Raw genomic sequence first — 18,953 nt, forward strand, 5'->3', positions numbered from 1 at the left:
TACGAGTAGCTCACTCAAGGAATGCAACAGTGAAAGTAACCAAAGGTCACCTGTTTTCCCGGGGGCCCTGGAGATCCTGCCGGCCCAGTGGATCCATTCCTGCCTCTCTTACCGCGTTCCCCCTTCAAAACAGAAAAGCCGTTAAGAGGGAGATGGGCAGTAGAAGAAGCTTACAACAGTTGTAAGGCAAAGGGCAGGGGGTTGGGTTAAAGGAAGGGTGTAGCGAGGCGGTGTGGTTCCCCACCAGCCCTGAGAGGGACGAGCCTCTCTGGACCCCAAAGTGGGAGGAGCCAGAAAATCCTGCACCCGCCTCCTGGAGGTCAAGGCGCAGGACAGGAAGTATAAAAACTCAACCCCAGAGCTCACTAGAAGAACAGCCGCCGGAGAGGCCAGACGCCTGTGGCCTAGCTCCCGGTTGGGAGACCCCGGCAACTGGTGGCGGACCCGGTGACTGGCCTGACCTGCCGACGCCTGACGCTGACCAGAGCCCTGAGGAGCTGTCAAGCCTGCCCCTCGCCAGGTACCCTGAGGAGCATGGTGCTGGACCCCCCAGAGGACACCGTCCAGACCCAGGTACCACACGAGGGGGAGTTAGGCAGTAGCCCAGGGGCAGCCGACCCTAGTCTGGCTGCAGCACTGCCAGAGCCTATGCCCATGTGTTGCGGCCAGGATCTTACTGACACAGCAGCGGGTCTTCTGCCACTGCTAGGGCCCGGGCTGGGATGCAGTGGAGTGGGAGGGCCTGTGTCCCCCCTGCCTCCCAACTCACGGGTGGCTGACTCCCCCTCTCCCAGGCCCTTCGGAGCCAAGAGTCTGGACTTGCTGTCTACCTGCCTTTGCTCAGCCCTGCCTGAGGGCCTGAGCCATTGACGCCCTGACCCAGGGCCGGGGCCTGCTCATTATATAACAGTCGCCCAGCTCCTGTCTGAGGACCTGAGCCCGTGACTCACTACTGCCCGCCGACCAGCCGTGAATAACTATTCGTGTTTTGCCTCTACTGCTGCCGCGGCGAGAGACTCCCGTGGCCAGGGTAATTCCCCGTCACAACTGAAGGGAAGTAGCAAGGTGGTGTGATTCCCTGCTGTCCAGAGAGGGACGAGCCCTGGCCAAACCCTTCTACAAGGGGGCGGCTGAGGAACCGCCTCCACCTCCCCAGATCACACTAAGCAACTCTGAGTCTTTCTAGGAATTAAAAAGAAGATCCCTTTGGTCTGGCTCTGCAGAGGGTGGCTGGCTCTGCAGGCAGATCTGGAGATCCATCCCAGGGAGAAAGCTTGTTTGGACAATGTCAGAGATCGGCTACTGAGCTAGAGGGAGCGTGGGTCTGATGCAGTCTGACCATCCCTAGGTTCGACTGTTGAGTAGGTCATTTGAAATTCTCCAGCGTACTACCATCCGCACAAGCTGATAGAGACAAGATGCTCTAGCTCACAGACCAGGTCTGGGCTTGATGCTGGAATCTCTAGGGTGAGGTTCTCCAGCCTGTGTTACGCAGGAGGTCAGCTTAGATGGTCCCCTGTGGCTTCACAGCCTCGGGGAGTTAATAAATGTGGGGAAGAGGGGGAAAGAGTGAACCACTGTTGGAGGGCAAGTGGGAACAGTGATCAGGCCCCATGCAAGGGGAGCAGTGCTTGGGAGGGGGCTACTGTTTGTTTTTCCTGGGCTGGACTGGCTGATGTGGTCTAACATTAGATACAGCAGCTTCCAAGCGCCCTGGTGATTCAACACATGGGACTGCTCTCGGTGTCGCATGAAAAACCGAGCAAAGGAACATTCCAACCTCAGAACCGCCTGGCAAGGATTAACTGTCCCCGTGCATCACACAGTTCTTCACTCACAACACGAGAGCTTGCTCACCGCGCTGGAACTGCTGTGCTTGTAGCACTGAGACTGATGAGCTTGGAATCCGGTCTGTGTCAGGGTGACACAGCCATTTCCCGGAGAAGAAGGTCTTCATGCTCCTGCAGCAGGACATGTGCTGAGAACAGCTCTGCCTCCTGAATCTCTCAGGCAAGATTTCAGCTGGGTGTGGGGGAACGGTAGTGGCCCTTGGGACTGGTTGTCCCACGTTGCGTGAGGTCCCTCCCACCACACGTCTTCTCACAGAGCCTCAGCATCTGTTTGCACCCTTGTGCCTTGCGATTGTGGGTACAATGCAGTCCTCTCTCCCCACCCCCACCACACTCACTCTTTAGTGCCCATCACCTACCTTCTGCCCTGGCATGCCCGGTGGACCTGTGGGTCCTCTCTCTCCTGGTGATCCTGGAATGCCAGGGTTGCCACGAATACCCTGGATGCCCTGCACTCCCGGAGGTCCGGGGGCCCCGGGCTCCCCCTGTGGCAAAGGAATCGTGTGGATGTAGTCACAACACGAGCCACGGGCTCCCTGGTAACACAGCTCACTGTAGCTATGACCAGCAGGCTACTCGCAAGGGATTCTCTGCTCCCTTGTCATCTACTGCTCCTTCCAGATTTAACTGCTGAGTCCACCGAGTGCCCATGCAATGACACTGGCCTGAGCCAGGCACAGGGCTGACAGGCACCTCTCTGCACACTGCTGCCCTTGTGAGACCTGCAACACCCACCACCGCCCCAGTCCTCGCCTCCCACGCAGCTCACACTCCCACCTCTGCCCTGCAGTAGTACCCCCCCCCCCGCCAGCCATGCCCCACACTGCTCTGCCAGAGCATCTTAACGCTGACCTGTGAGCTCACCTCTATTATTCCAGCCCGAAAATGGCTCCACCAATGCCCCCCAATCCTGACATGCCTGCAATGCCCCATTTATTTCAGTCCTGGGATCTCAACAAGTGCAGCCAGGCTAATACACTTCGCCCCTGATTCTTCAGCATCCCGCTCTGGCAACGGTAAAACGACCCTCCATCTGCCCACCCCAAAGGAAACGTCTGGTGTGAAACAGTGCCATGCAGGAGACAGCCCCTAGGGCTGTGCGTTTGGAACACATGGGTGGTCTTGCCTTCCAAAGCCTCGACTGGCTTTGGTAGCCCATCTCTGCAAGCCCCACTGAGCCCCGTGGCCCCTTGGTGCCTGCCTGCATGGTGGTTGTGTGATCGGCAAGGGGCACAAAGAGAGAGCATCCTGGATGATGTGCACACAAAGTGAGATCCTGTCCACTTACCTTATGCCCAGGGGGCCCAGCCTGACCAACGGGGCCTCTGAACCCAATTCCTGGTTCTCCCTGTAAAGAGAGACAAGGGGAGGAGATCAAGAACAATCAGAAACACGCCACTTCCTCCATCAGGGGCCTGTCAAAATCATACTGGACACATCACTACGTGCTGCTCACTTCAGGCCCAATCCAACCCCCGCTGAAGTCAATACTTCGGGGACGGGAGCTACAGAACCCACCCAAGATAGATGGATGTAAGGCTGCTGCATCCGCCGTTGAGGGAGGAGAGTTATATGGCCCAATCCCAGAGGGAGAGAACTACAGAGAGAAGCTAAACAGCTCAACGCTGGAGAAAACGGAAGAGACAGGGGTAGGCAGCAGCTGATCATCTACAATGATTAGCTCTATATACGCAGCATTACTGACCAAAGCCCTTTTGTGTAGAGAGAAGAACCAGGAAGGGACAGCAAGACATGAATTCTAATGGTGTAAGAACGGCCTAAGCAGGTGAGTCCTTGAGTATGGTACCAAAGTTGTCTCTTACCTTTTGACCATTTTCTCCTCTGTCTCCTTTAGTGCCCTAGGAATGAAGAGAACCCGTGATCATTGCTGGGGAAGAGGGCTGGCTGAAACATGCCCTGCATGGGACCGGGAACCGTGTCAGAGATTTCTGTGTAATCTGCAAGGGGCACAGAGAATCTCCGGCAGGTCATAACTGGGGGCTAGGAACTGCTGCTGCCACTCACCACGAGGGCACAGGAAGCATGGTCATGGAGCAAAAGGGACGGAGAGCACTAGCTGAATGATCCTAAGTGTATACAGATAAGTCGTAGATCTTTCCTGCAGTCTAACCCTTGGAATCACCAGCAGGTCCCTCGCAGCTATGAAGGAGTGGGTTTTAGGGACAGAATGACTGCTTTGGGGGTTAAAATCCAGGAGCTCTTGTCTGTAGGAAGCAGCTTCAAAGGAGCTCTTAAGCATCAGGAACAAACAATCTTAGGCCAGCAGCCCGCTCTTTCGAATTCACCGTGGATCTGGTCAGTACTAGAGCTAGGCGGGAACTAAAGAGGGTCTGAATGCCTCAAACACTGGGGGAATTTGGATCTAAGTCTTTATCTTTCCTATGGGCAAAACCCACACGCTAGATCCCAACAGTAGAACCATAAGAAACTTCTGATCTGGATCCGGATCTAGACTTTGCAGCTCAAGTTCTCTCCCGGCTCCCCCATCTCCCTTGGCAAGGAGAAGACATCACCTCTTGTAGATGCCCAGTCCTTCCTCATCTCCCTCACTACAGAGCATGCACGTTACAGACAGCAATGCAGTGTGACCATTTAATGACACAACCCCGCGAGCAAACCATTCTGATGCTTGCAGTTTCTTCCCTCCTTGCTCCCAAGACACTTTTACAGTGACATGCCTTCGACATGCCTACGTAGAACAGGTGGCCCAGCCAGCTTTCCGATCATCGTTATCCCAAAGACACGCAGCCTCCTTGCGGATTGAACGCCAATCAGGTCGATCCCTAGCTAGGTCCTTAAGATGGTCTTGCTAGACGTTCAGTCGATGTCCATCACTAGCAAGCTTATTGTGCCACCAAACTTTTAGCAACCGCATGATCGCTGGCTGTGCAGTGGCATTCCCATCCCGGTTGACCCATCCGCCCACTCTCTGGATACAAATGGCACGGCATAGACTCAGTGCAATCTACTTCAGTGGCCCTAGACGCTGGACATATGGCTTAAAAGGCCTGCCCAGGATGGTCTTTCACTGATACTTGGTGGGAACTGTTGTATGACCCCAGGTACCTCCCGCTCTGTCACCCTGGGTTCACACTGGCCCATCATCTCTCCTAAGTCTGCAGCAATCCTTTGTGCTGCTTCCCTGCCCTGACTGAGAACCGCGTTCCCCTCTCCTTTGCATCCTGGAACATTTGAATATTTCCACCTTGTTTATTTCACTAGAGCCATCTGTAAAATAAGAAAGGCCACACCCCCTAGGACAGCGCATTGCTACGAGCACCTGGATCAGCACAGCAAGAGCTTCGGGGGATCCTGCTTGAGGTCTGCCGCTGAGCCGGACAGACTGGGCCCACGTCCCACTGCCTTGCACCTTCCGCCATCCTTTCCACCAGTGCGAAGAGCCTGTGAGATGCTCCCCGTTCCAAGCTGATAGCATTGCACCCCCGTTTTGCACAAACAGAAGCCCCAAGGCAGTAGGGAACTCAGGTCTGCTGCAGAAAGAGGCCGACGTATTCTTAGGTACTATCTATTGGCACGTGATCTTTAACTAATTACACATGTGCCGACACAGGTCACTCTCGTAGCAATCAGGGCCCCATTTCAATCTCCCGGGCTCCAGATCCATCTAGGACTTGAGTTAGTAGTTGGCTGGCAATGGATAGCCAGGTCAGCCCCCTAGGGAGCTGGGGACTCGCTCCCCGTGTCAAAAATTGCTGCAACACACAAAACAACTGAAAGGTACCTTTTCTCCTTTGTCTCCCCTGGCTCCGGGAGATCCCTTTTCTCCCTGCAAAGCAAAAAGCCGCTCTTTCACTCCTTTGTGCTAACCTTAGTGACTGACCAGAGCCCTCAATCTGTCCAGTCGATGCCTAGATACCACAATGATGGGCACAATGGAAATACATCGAGTACAGACATGATGGAGGGGGCGGATGTACGTTCGTTGTGGTGTGGGTGGGAACAAGGGAGATTGGCTGTTATTCTAACACAGGGAGAGGGGCCTATAGGACAGAACTGGGTGAAATGTGATTCCCCCCGCAAAGAAAATTTCAACCAAAAAACCCTAAATCCCTTTTCATTGGAAATTTCCAAGGAAAATTGATTATTTGGTGGAAATTTGAGGCCGAAAAATTCTGGCTGAAAACTGGAAATATTTGGAAATACTGCCATAGTGCCTCATGGGAGTTGTAGTTTGGGGGCCTCTTCCATAGGCCAGGCTCCATCTCCTGAGGGGCAGTGGGAGAGCTCTGCCTGCTTCGTGCTCATTGGCTGCTCTTCCCCAGACGGTGGGGAAGTGGGGGCGGCAGCCAATCAGAGGGAGTTTTCCCCAGGCAGGGCTGGAATTTGCATGAGGGCTGGTGGTCCTTGTGACGGTATCAGGAGCGCCGCCAGCTTTTTTGCCATCCTAGGTGGCGGAAGGTCCCGCCCCCGAAATGCCACCCCCAACAGAGGCGGCGGAAGGTCCCGTCCCCGAAATGCCACCCCCGACAGAGGCAGCAGAAGATCCGGCCACCGCGGTCGCCGCCCCCTAAATGTTAGCGCGCCTAATGGGTTGCGCTGGCCCTGGATGGCATCATCGTGAGCCAAGCTCCAGCAATGCTTTTCACCTGCTGAGATCTGCCTTTGGGTTTCTCCTGCAAACATGGAGAGCAACACGAACAAATGACGCACCACTGCATCCCTCAATTCCCACAGTGACCCTGGGCCAGCCAAGGTTATGTCTACCCTACATTGTGAACCTGGGTCTGTGGGAGCTGAGTTTGTGCATTTGGTGTTTCCAAGCCTATGCTTGGGCATCCCCACAGCTTTGTGGCTTACTATCGCTGGACCCAGATCTCACAGCCATGCTAACACATCCAGACCTCACTACACAGATCTTCTGACTCAGATCTGCAGCTTGAGCTGCGTCCACACTGTAAAACAACAGGGCTTGGAGCCAAGTCACAGAACCCAGGTCCTGAGTGCTGGCTGACCCAAGTGTGTGGATGGAAGTGGGGCTTGGGCTCAAACCTGAGTCGGAGCCCGGGCATAGTGTGCAGTGTAGCCGTACACTTTGAACTTCCTGCACCTCAGCTGCCCATCTGTAAAATGGGAATAATACGACCTCCTTTCTCCCACTTTTGTCTGTATCATGTATTGAGACAGGAAACTCTTCATATGCATGTACAGCACCTTGCACAAGAGGCTCTTGATCTCAGCTGGGGCTTCTAAATGGTACCATAATACAAATAATAAACAGCAACAAGAACTGACACCCCACTTTGCTCCAGTGTAAATGACTTTACAAGACATTGGGCTGTGGGGAGTCAGGCCCAATAGGCTGATGATTATTTGGGATCTTCAAGGATTTAATTCGTCTTTAAAGGCCTTTCAGCTCAGCTTTGCGACAAAGCTCCGATTCTGTGGGGTTTTTGTTTGTTTGTTTTGTTAAAACGTTAAAGAAAAACTCAGACCTTTTGACCTTGGAATGGCTCCAGTTCTGGATCCACCATGTCTGACTCCTGCTTCTGCAAAAAGAAAATAGAGTCCCCCACCCCCCCCCACACACAATCAAACAGGAGATTTTGGACAGAATGATGAAGAACCAGCTGCATCTAACACACATGGAGCTGTAGTAACAGCTCTATAAAATAAATGTATTACCTTGATCCTCCTTGCGCCTTGAGGTCCTGGATATGTCTTGAATTTAAAAAAAAAAAAAGAAGAGGAGTTTTCAGAGGACAGCGTATGATTGCATGCTAATATTTCACATTTCAGAGATATTTCATCCACAAGATGTGGAAAAGAACTAGAACATAGAGGCGCGTTATACCTCTCACAATCAATGTAACCATTCATTCTTACTGCATCCCGATGCCAACCATGGTGAATTGGATGCATTTAGTGGACAGGTTATGTCTTAGCAGGAATCAGTGAACACTTTTCGGGGGTCACTTAGCCGCAGCCTTATCCAATTGAACATAGGGGCGAATGACACAAAAAGGATTTCATTGAAGCTGTTCCGAAATTAGGCTGTGGGAACCGAGAGCAGAATGTGCCTTTTGTCTGTTTTTTCAGTGTGATCAAGTGCAATGAAAAGGAAAATAAGTGAAACTTTAGGATCAACTCACAACAAACTTAGTTATCTGGAGTTCAAGTGGCTTCTGCTCCTCATGCACTTGAGGAACAAAAGGTTTCAGAGCTCCAAACCCAATGGTTAGAAAGGCAGTAAATGCTCAGTTGAGGTCTCTACACCTCTCCCCAAAAAGAATGTTAGCGATACAAGACAAAATCCCAACAAGGAATGTACATAAAGCAGGAAATGCCCAGTTAAGATGCTCCTTCACACAGAACACAACTGTATCACCTTAACTCTGCCCTCATAGGGATGGCAATAGGTTCATCGCAGTAGCTTACTCCTCCCTAACAAAAATTTCCTTTGTGCCAACCAGAGCTCCCAATCAGGGCTCCTATTCACGCAGTCTGAGAGGACCCTCCACCAGCCGAGCTGCAGAATCAGGGCCATAGTAGGGAAATGTTTTCTTGCTTAAAAGAACGAGTTTCTACTAAGATTTTTTTTTAAAGGGAAACATTTACATCAGTCTTAATTCTGTAAAAGTTTTTACCAAACCTACTTTTCAGACCAAATGTTTTGGCAAGTGAGCAGGTCAGAAATTGTCAGAGAGAAATTTTTCTGAGAGTAAAGGTTCCCTCTGACTGAGCTGCATGGTGCATCGTGAGTCACATGACTGAGGTCCATCATGGGAAATGTAGTTTGGCCAGGCAGCCCAGCCCATAAGGGGGAATAAGGGCATGTGGCATCCAAACTACAACTCCCATGAGGCATTGCGGCACCATAAGAAGATGCAGTCTAACACTGAACCAACTCAAAGTGAACTATTTTGACATTTTCCAAATACATTTTCTGAATTTTTTTTCCACTACAAATTTGGATATCCGGACTCTTTTTCCCAATCTAGGATGAAACCAAATGTAGAAATAGCGAGAGTTCCAGCCAGGGGCGCCGGAACAGGGGGGCAGGGGGCCACGCCCCCCACTTTTTATCAGCTGTAAGGGAGTGATGGGGTACGGGGGTGGAGAGGAGCAAGTGTGGGCCAGGTCTTGGGGGGGAAGAGATGGGGTGGGAGTGAGGCCTCGAAGGAAGGGGTGGTGCCAGGGAGGGGGCTTAGGGAAAAGGGGTGGGGGAGGCACAAGGCCTTGGGGGAAGGAGTGGTGTGGGGGTGGGGCCTCAGAGGGAAGGGGCAGCGGGGGGGGTATGTTTGGGGCACCGGTGGTCCCCCCACTTTTAGGGACCTTCTGCTACTCCTGATTTTTGCTCCGTTCTAATGCTGAAGAACCGTTTAGAGTGTTTCACATGTCCAATCTGACATACGTAACCACAATAAAACAGCTGTGTATAATTGTGTGTGTGGGTGTATATATATTTTATAGGTATATTTGTTGCACACACAAAACTTCCCCAAAGCTGGCCATTGTGTTCCATCAGTGATTAACGTTGGTTTCTCTGTTCCTCTTGTGTTCTTTAAGCATCATACGCTTCCCTTCCCCATCTCTCTTGGGAGGAGCTCTTAGCCATACCAAGGGACATTGGCTTGGCTGCTGGTTAATTATTTACAGAGAGTATTTCACCCTCAGCTTAGGTGAATTGCTATTTCTAATGAGTGAGAAAGCAGCAAGAGCTGTTACCCCAGTGTCCATCTCAGAAGCACTATCTCCACAAACAGTCCAGATATTCGGCCATCGCTTACCACATATCCAGCTGGGGATTTCTGAACTCCAGCGGTGCCAGGTGAGTTAACCTGTATAGGGACAACAAGGAGTTATTACTGCTTCCTTCCAAGTCGTGTTGATTGCTTTGCGCTCATGCATAACAGACTGAGGTGGTGGAAACAGGGGTCTTTACCATGTGCCTCTGTCTCTCAGCTGTTCTTCTGACTCTAACATGGCTCGTTAACTCAGGGCCGTCAACTGGATCTGCATTTTCCTGCTTGAAGGAAAACAGCATCCCTTAAAGCACTCAGATGCGTAAATTGGATTATTATTTAATTTTACACTGTGCCATAACTTTACTGCTACTTCAAAAAAAGCCAACGCATTGCAATTGCTAGTGTTAATTGCAGGAGTGGCACTGAACTGTTCGGGTGTGTCCATGTAGAATTCACCTGTGGTGTTGCTGAAGATACCAGATACATCCAGGAAGAATGCACCTACCTTTTGGGCTATTACACGTACCAACCATGTCTAGGTAACACACAACTGCAATGGTGCTCGGTGCACTAGCTGACTCTAGGTACAGCACACCTGCTGTGGTGCTCAGTGAACTTGGTATATTCCACTGGAATATTACCGGTAATGGCCAAAGGCCCCACCACCACATGTGATGAAAGGCCATATGGGCAGAGCCAATGAGGGGGGGTGGTACAAATTACCAGGGCCTGGCGGTCCGGAAGGGGGCCCAGAGCCTGGCTTCATCAGCCCTGTTTAGCCGGTCCGCCCTTGCTGGGGGGCCCGAAAAAAAATTTTCACCAGGGCCCGAACCCACTCTCGGCGGCCCTGCAGATGGGAATGGCTTCATCTGCAACTCACAGATGTTTGTAATGTTTGTGTTTTGGGACGTTCTGGCACCATACGTGTGAGATGTGTATGCTAGAAACTGTGCTAAGGGTCATCTGCCCTAGCAGTAAACACTCGATGCCTATAGGAGTTCCTACATATTAATCGCACCCAATTATCTGCTCCTGTATTTTGAAAGGGAGGAAATTAGAAGTTGCCAGACATTACTCCCCACACCATGAACCACCAGGACATGAAAACAAAGGAGTTGAGTGATTCATGCTGAAATAAACTCAACTACCCCAGTGGATCGTAGGGCTTCGTCTGTGGAAGAGTCAGGAACAGAACCCCATTTTTTAAACTCCCACCCATGTGTTTTAACCACAAGCTCATTCCGCCTCTCAGACGTAACTACATGTTATGAAGCAAATAAGACTGGTTACTTTCACCTGGGATGCATGTACATCACCCGCTGACTTTAATGAGACTCTCCAGGCAATACGGTGCTACTCGACATGAGGAAGGGAATCAGAATCTAACCCATCGCGACAGAAATATCGGGCCTCAGAGAAAAAGAACCGTAGCATCAAAATGTTGGTACCAAGCCCCATGATGGTTCCCGTCTGCTATTTACAACGTTCTGGAAGTGATTCGTTACGGGAAGTGTGGATGAAATTGACTCCATGCAGAGGGCCAAGGGGGCATCGCGTTGTTCCAGGCAAGCCCTCTTCACAGGAGGGGATTGTCCCCTGAATAAATTGTAAACCCTCTGGAGCAGGGACTCTCGTTTTGTTCTGTGTTCGTACAGCACCTAGCACAATGGGCCATGACTGGGCTCCTAAGCATTGCTGCAATACGCATAAATAAATAATAATCCTTGAATAATTCACTGGGAACCAAACGGATCAAATCAATGCATTAGCTCATTGCGTCCCCCTAAAATAAAACGGAGTGAAGTAAAAAGCAAAATAACAGTATTTCTCCCAGCTCCCCACTAGTTCTCGCTTTAATTTAATTCAATAACTGCCTTTTTTGTACCTCTGGGTTTATTCCCAGCTCATGATCCTTGCACATCTGGGAAGGGGACAAAAAGGCAGAGCCACTTGGGGATGGACAGTGCAGAAAGCTGAAGCAGGGGAGTTGTTGGAAATGGGAAAGAAGAGACTGGGGAACCGCTGGTGAATGGTAGAGATTATGGTCACGGGTCCTCGTGCATCTAATAACTGACCGACCAGCCTGCTGGCGCAAGACAAACTTGAACGTTGTCCATGTGAACAAGCACCAGGCCCAAAGGGATTGGGCACTTCCTGTGTGGCTTGAGTTTAGCAGCGTTTTCCTGGCCCCAGTCGTTCCGTCATAAGAGGGGTTTATGAAAGAAGAAGCTATGTGGTAAGAGTATCGCACGTCCATCTCCACCACTGGAGCCCAATTGTGGTCATTTCCCACATCAATGAGTCCCATTGGTCTTATCCATTCCTAGTCGGGCAACAGACACGCCACTGCCTGGACCCCGGGTAGGTCTTCAGCAGCAGCGATAGAACCTGCAACCTCTGGATCCTAAACCATGAGCCTGTACTGCTAAAAGAGCCAGCTCTGTTAGCCAAAGCTGTAGCAGGTGCAGTCTCTAGCTTCGGGCCAGACGTCACTGGAGCACCACACTGAGCGGGTGCAGACTAGCATGCCATTTTATGATATCTACAAGAATGTTTTTTAAAGCGGTGGTTTGGTTCCTTCCCCCCACCTCGTCAAACTCCAGACAACCCAAAGGAATTTGCTGAAATCCTCTAGGGGGAAAAAAAACCACTTTCCTACCTGGAAGGTTTTACCAAGAGAGAAAAGTTTCAGCCTCAAAAATGAAAGTTTTGGAAAGTTACAAGGATGTGAAAAGAGGGTGATAAACAGAAGCTATACAGTTTAACTACAGCGGATGCTACTTGTGCTTGCTATAATGACATAATTTAAAAGATAAGGGACTTGATAGATTAGGTTAGATTGTAAACTTTGGGGCAGGGACTGTCTATTTGTTAATATATTAATAATTATATATGAATACCCAGCTCTTATCTAGCCCTTTTCATCAGTAGATCTCAAAGCACTTTATAAAAGAGGTATCTTTATCCCCATTTTACAGATGGGAAAACTGAGGCCCAGAGCAGTGATGTGACTTTCCCATGTTTACAAACCTAACATCGTGGGGTTCTGGTCCATGACTGGGGCTCCTATATGCTACAAATAAAGAAGCAGAATAGCAGCTAGGGGGACTATAGCAGGAGCTTTTCATCTCGAGGGCTCCAGGCCTGCAAGCTGCTCTGTGCATCTTTGCCATTGCGCCCATGTTGACTTCAGTGATCTGCGTGGAGCAATTTCCAGGAGCAAGGACGGGCTCACGAAGACCTGAAACATGTTACCTCCTGTGGAGCGGGGGATGTGGAAGGAGCTAAGCAAGGACAAGCAGATGCAGCCTGTTACCTTTATGTCTGGGAGGACTATATCAGCTGCTTCCGAAGAACCATTGTTGCCCATTGAATGATCAGGCTGCAAAAGAAAACAGCACAATTCAGGCTGGGAGCTCTCTTGGCATTGGCACAATAGGATTCTTTGCAGAGGCCGAGATGATTGGATGGGAGGTCTTAGGCAGTACTCTTACTGTTATTACTCAAATGGAGAAAAGTAACTTCTACTTTTCATCTAGAACAGCAGGTTTAAAACAAACAAAAGGAAGTATTTCTTCACACAACACACAGTCAACTTGTGGAACTCCTTGCCAGAGGATGTTGTGAAGGCCAAGACTAGAACAGGGTTCAAAAAAGAACTAGATAAGTTCATAGAGGATAGGTCCATCAATGGCTATTAGCCAGGATGGGCAGGGATGGTGTCCCTAGCCTCTGACTGCCAGAAGCTGGGAATGGGCAACGGGGGATGGATCACTTGATCACCTGTTCTGTTCATTCCCTCTGGGGCACCTGGCACTGGCCACTGTCAGAAGACAGGATACTGGGCTAGATGGACCTTTGGTCTGACCCAGTACAGCCGTTCTTATGTATGACACAACTACTTGGGTTGGCTTTGCCTTTCTCTCCGACAAAGTTAATTTGATTCCACCGCCCACTTTTAGTAAACTCTTCTACCACCAAGAAATTGGACCTCTGGAGCCAACTGCTTGGGTTATTATCGACTCAACACCTGTCAAGGGCACCATGAACCTTTTAATGGTTATGCTTCCTGATTAGAGCTGCTGCTAATGGGGACAACCACCGGCTACATTTTTCTCTAGCTCTATTTCCCCCTGGTGGGTATGTAGTTATTTAACCAAAGACACCTGAGCCATGCTGCAAGTAAAGAGGAGAGGGAAGCTGGTATCTTGCCACCGTTGCATACACAGAGCCCGCAATGAAGTCAAGAGGAGTTTTACATCAAAATCAACAGCAGGAGACTGCTGTGCAGTTAAGATTAGAATGGGCTTTGGCGTTTCAGAGGGTTTCGTTTCGCTGTCAGAATGAAAGGGCCTGTTACAGACCTACTGAGAACTCCTGGGAAATGTTCCATCTGTAGAAACAATGCTGCCTCGATGGTGCAAGGGTCATTTGCATGAAAGGAGGGTATTTTTGGTCTAGCTGTTTCTCTGCTCCCCCCCCCGCCCCATGGCCACACACACACACTGTTCCTCACCTGAAGGCAGAATTTTCTGGGTTTGGTCTCAGTGCGATGACACTCAGGACTGAGTGTTGGCAGGGATGGGCCCATAACTATTGCCATAGGAACTAAACGCGACATTACAACCCGGAGATCCTGACTTAATGTCTAGGCTTTTCTACAGATTCGCAGAAGGCCAGAAGGGACCATTAGATCATCTCGTCTGGCCTCTGGCACAACATTTCACCCAGCTGAGCCCAATAAACGTAGGTGCCAACTTTCACGTGGTAAATAAGCATCCCGACTTTCACAATAAGCCAAAAATCAAGCTAATCCCCTTTGAAAACAAGCCAATCCCTAAGGACTCCAACACTCTGTGACTAGATCCCTCCCCCCCAGCGTGCAGTCTGGGACTGTGGTGGGCCCGCTGTGCGCCTCTGACTCTCTCCCCCCTTGCCCCTGCTTGCCCCCCCTTACCCCTGCTTGCCGGGAGCCAATAAAAAAAAAAAGAAGCAACAAGTAACAAGCTACAAGCCAAAAACTAGCCAACAAGCAACTCACAAGCCCACTTTCTGCGTTTTTTCCGCACGTTTGGCATGTCTGCCAATAACCTGTGTTTGACTAATGTTAGCATATCTTGTGTTTGGCTGAAGCCCAGCGTCCAGCAGGGTGGTCAATCTTGAGCTGAAGACAACAAGAGATGACGAATCCACCCAGTGCCCCCGCATGGAGCCCCATGGGTCTGCTGACATGAAACAACTTGCAGGACTGAAGTCTACATTTTCAGATGTAGCCATGGATTTGGGGAGCCCCAATTTTGGGGTGCCAAACCTGAGACCCTTGGGGACTGATTTCTACCCAAAATGCCAATTGAAATCAATGGGAGCTGTGGGTGCCCAGCACCCTTGATAATCCTAGATGTCTTCAGTTGGACAACCTACCACTGAAGCACCCCAAAAGAGGGGCAACTTTTGAAAATGGAGGCTTCAGGGACTTGCCTAAGGTCACACAGAGACATCAGTAGCAGAGCACAGAATAGACCTAGATCATAGAATATTAGGGTTAGAAGGGACCTCAGGAGAGCATCTAGTCCAACCTCCTACTCAAAGGGGGACTAATCCCCAGATTTTTAGACCAGTTTCCTAAATGGGCTCCTCAAGGATTAAGCTCACAACCCTGGGTTTAGCAGGCCAATGCTCAAACCACTGAGCTACCCTTAGATCTACTGAAGCCTACTGTAGCCCTTTAACCACAAGACTTTCCTCTCCAGGGAGTGGCACCAAGAAACTCCTAAAATAGGCTGGATCTCTGCCAGATTCGACTCTAGTGCTAACCCCTCCTAGAAATGTAGGAACATCTGGGTCACAGACTGTGCTCCTGAGCAACAAGAATTTTGTTTTCATTCAAATCTCCCTTGGAGAAGGAAAATCAGGGAAGTGAAATAGAGACAAATATGCCAGCAGGAGAGCTCTTGAAACCTGCCAGTTCCCATAGCGTGTTTATTTGGAGAACTTGTTTCCAGAGCTATAAGACGTATGTTCCAGGCCTGTGTGTGTTGGGCGCCCTCTAGTGGTCCCAGAACACGAGCTCACAGTTATACTGATTTGCATCTGAATTCCTTCTGAAATCTCAGGACAGAGCCAGGCATGATGCAGAAGATTGTGGCTTGAAGAGAGTGGAGCGGCAGCAGGTCTGTTCTAATCAAAGTTGGATTTTGTCCTGATGTGCATCATTGCCGCGAACTACCCAGAACCCACTGCCTATTATTGCAGCGGTATTTGTAAGGATACGGCACTGGTTTTCAGCTCAGTTCAAAGGGCCTGGCCAGCGTATCTTCCAGTATTTTCTAAAATAATATTTCTCTCTCTAACAAACACCTGGATGCTTGAAAATGACAGTGGATTTCCTCACGGTGCCTCTCTTAGCCCCATCACTAGCCCACAAGGGCACAGGGCCTCGGCCACTCCTGGATGCCGGGATGTTGGGCTAGATGAACCATTGGTCCTTATGTTCTATTGCTGGAGAGCGGCTGAGCTGAGGGCACTGGTTTGTCAGTGCAGGGTCACTCGGGAGCACAAGACTGAACATGCTGGTTTATGATTGTCAGGCATTGGGCTACGCACACACCAAAGTGGCCTGTTTCGGGCTCCGAGAAGGGGATGTAATTAGGCATGTGCAGAAGGGCAGAGAAATACAAAGGGATGAAATGCCAACATAGAAGGGGTGAAAGCCTCAAATCTCCTGCTCCTACCCTGAAGTCCCTGCCCCAGGGCCCACACAACCGGGCTCAGGTGGGACAAGGGAGACTCGCTGATTTGCAGACACGGCATAGGGTGCCAGACCCCTGCCCGTGCAGAGGCTTTACTCTGTTGGTTCCTTTCTCCTTCCTCCGCTCCCCAAGGCCTTTTCTTCAGGGGAGCCAGAAGCTCCCTGGACCCATTTCCTGGGAAGTGATATTCCGACTCTGGATGGAGCCTGGCGGAGCACGGCAGAGAACGAAGGCAGCAAGTCAGAGGCAGCCTGGTCCAACCAATTGAAGCCGAGAGAATGCAGAGCCAGACCTCAGGAGTTCCCAAGGCAAGCTCTGAGGGTCTAGATAATACTTAGTCCAGCCACAAGTGCAGGTGACTGGACTAGTTGACCTCCTGAGGTCCCTTCCAGTCCTGTGATGCTAGTCCAGTCCCCTGCACTGAGGCAGGACTAAGTATTATCTAGACCAGTGGTTCTGAACCTGGGGTGCACGCACCCCCTGGGGTTGCAACATGCCAGATTTTTTTAGAAAGTAAATCATCAAAAACACAAATTAAGCACAGGCACATAAGTGCAACTACTTTGGTTCATCAAACCAATGTATTTATTAATATTATACATATTTTAATGATTACTGTAATATACAAACAAAAATATATCTAGGTTTCAGGGGTGCCAGAACATATTTTTTAGGTTTAAGGGGTGCCAGAACATATTTTGAGAACCAAAGGGCTGCAGGCTGCAGTAAAGGTTAAGAACCACTGATCTAGACCATCCCTGACAGATGTTTGTCTTAAAACCTCCACTGATGGAGATTCCACAACCTCCCTAGATAATTTGTCCCAGTGCTTAACTGCCCTGACAGTTCACAAGCTTTTCTTAATGTCCAACCTAGGCAAAACTTTCTTGTAGATCCCCAACAATCAACATTAGCCCCTTAGCTGCAGCTTCCCTTAGTATCAATTTTAAGGTCACGTGTGGGAAGAGATTCATTGAAAGTCAGCAAATGGACATTTTTATACATCTCCACGCAAAGCACTTACTCTGCTCACGTCTTTCTCTTTCCTCCTCTTCTTCAAGGGCTCTGGTGTGTCTGCAGAAAGGTTTCCCAGTGCGGGAGGTTCCGACCTCAGAGCAAGACCAGCTGGGCTCTGCCGAGCCTGAAGAAAGCAGGTTATTTCTCTTTAAGGCACCACATCTCTCCCAGGGCACATACAGTCCATGAGGTAAAAGTCTTATTACTCCCTCTCTCACGCACACCTTTTCCCTTTATCAGATATTCAATAGCAATATGACGATCAATTAAACACTACACGTACAATGATGCACAGCCAAGGTTACAGACTCCTGAGTGCTCCGTTCTAAATCAGGACACACTGCTGTCAACACGAGTATTATTTAAAAGCAGAGCACGGGCAGTCTGAGTAGCTCATGAGGCTGGTTATGGAGAAAACTGGGTGGGAATTTTTTGAAGAAATGTTTTTTGGTCAGAAAACGCCGACTCGTTGAAACCGAAACTTTTCAGGGAACGGTATCATTTTTGACAAAAACGTCACGGGGAAGGTTTTGCAGGTCCAGGATGGACTTTTTGGCCACAGAGACACATCAAAAGACCAGAACTACCAACAGGTCAGGGCATTCAGGTGGGATGTGGGAGAGGCAGGACTATCAGAGGCTTAAACTTGCGCTATCTACACTAAAAAAAAAAAAAAACAGGAGTACTTGTGGCACCTTAAAGACTAACAAATTTATTTTAGCATGAGCTTTCATGAGTTGCAGCTCACTTCTTCGGATGCATAGAATGGAACACACAGACAGGGGATATTTATACATACAGAGAACATGAAAAGGTGGAAGTATGCATACCAACAGGCAGAGTCTAATCAACTGAGATGAGCTATCGTTAGCAGGAGGAAAAAAAACTTTTTGAAGTGATAATTAAGATGGCCCATAGATGTGTGTGAGGAGAACTTAACACAGAGAAGTAGATTCAATTGGTGTAATGACCCAACCATTCTCAGTCTTTGTTTAGGCCACAGTTAATAGTATCTAGTTTGCATATTAATTCAAGTTCAGCAGTTTCTCTTTGGAGTCTGTTTTTGAAGTTTTTTTGTTGCAAAATTGCCACCTTCAAGTCTGTCACTGAGTGGTTAGAGAGGTTGAAGTGTTCTCCCACTGGTTTTGGAATGTTATGATTCCTGATGTCAGATTTGTGTCCATTTATTCTTTTGCGTAGAGACTGTCCGGTTTGGCCAATGTACATGGCAGAGGGGCATTGCTGGCACATGATGGCATCTATCACGTTGATAGATGTGCAGGTGTACGAGCCCCTGATGGCGTGTCTGATGTGATTAGGTCCTATGATGGTGTCACTTGAATGGATATGTGGACAGAGCTGGCATTGGGCTTTGTTGCAAGGATAGGTTCCTGAGTTAGTGTTTATGTTGTATGGTGTGCGGTTGCTGGTGAGTATTTGCTTCAGGTTGGGAGGCTGTCTACAAGCGAGGACTGGCCTGTCTCCCAAGATCTGTGAGAGTGAGGGATCATCTTTAAGGATAGGTTGTAAATCTTTGATGATGCGCTGGAGAGGTTTTAGTTGGGGGCTGTAGGTGATGGCTAGTGGTGTTCTGTTATTTTCTTTTTTAG

At 49.6% G+C, this 18,953-nt stretch overlaps 1 protein-coding gene across 20 annotated transcripts in view; it reads right to left on the reverse strand.

Moving 5' to 3' along the window:
* LOC123353129 (collagen alpha-1(VII) chain-like) overlaps nt 1-18,953 on the reverse strand; it is a 196,477-nt gene that overhangs the window by 79,842 nt on the left and 97,682 nt on the right. For 16 of the 20 annotated variants that reach the window (XM_044994027.1, XM_044994002.1, XM_044993994.1 and 13 more), the window contains 11 exons: nt 17,351-17,467; nt 12,894-12,959; nt 9,775-9,858; nt 9,620-9,670; nt 7,515-7,550; nt 7,325-7,378; nt 5,614-5,658; nt 3,674-3,709; nt 3,139-3,198; nt 2,210-2,335; nt 51-122 (listed from right to left, as the gene is read on the reverse strand). In XM_044994027.1, coding sequence (XP_044849962.1) covers nt 51-122; nt 2,210-2,335; nt 3,139-3,198; nt 3,674-3,709; nt 5,614-5,658; nt 7,325-7,378; nt 7,515-7,550; nt 9,620-9,670; nt 9,775-9,858; nt 12,894-12,959; nt 17,351-17,467 — 747 coding nt within the window. The remainder of the gene's footprint in view (nt 1-50; nt 123-2,209; nt 2,336-3,138; nt 3,199-3,673; nt 3,710-5,613; nt 5,659-7,324; nt 7,379-7,514; nt 7,551-9,619; nt 9,671-9,774; nt 9,859-12,893; nt 12,960-17,350; nt 17,468-18,953) is intronic. The other 4 variants (XM_044993976.1, XM_044994033.1, XM_044994020.1 and 1 more) reach the window with 4 other exon arrangements.

Source organism: Mauremys mutica, chromosome 1, assembly GCF_020497125.1.
Source record: "Mauremys mutica isolate MM-2020 ecotype Southern chromosome 1, ASM2049712v1, whole genome shotgun sequence".
Classification (NCBI taxonomy): Eukaryota; Metazoa; Chordata; order Testudines; family Geoemydidae; genus Mauremys; species Mauremys mutica.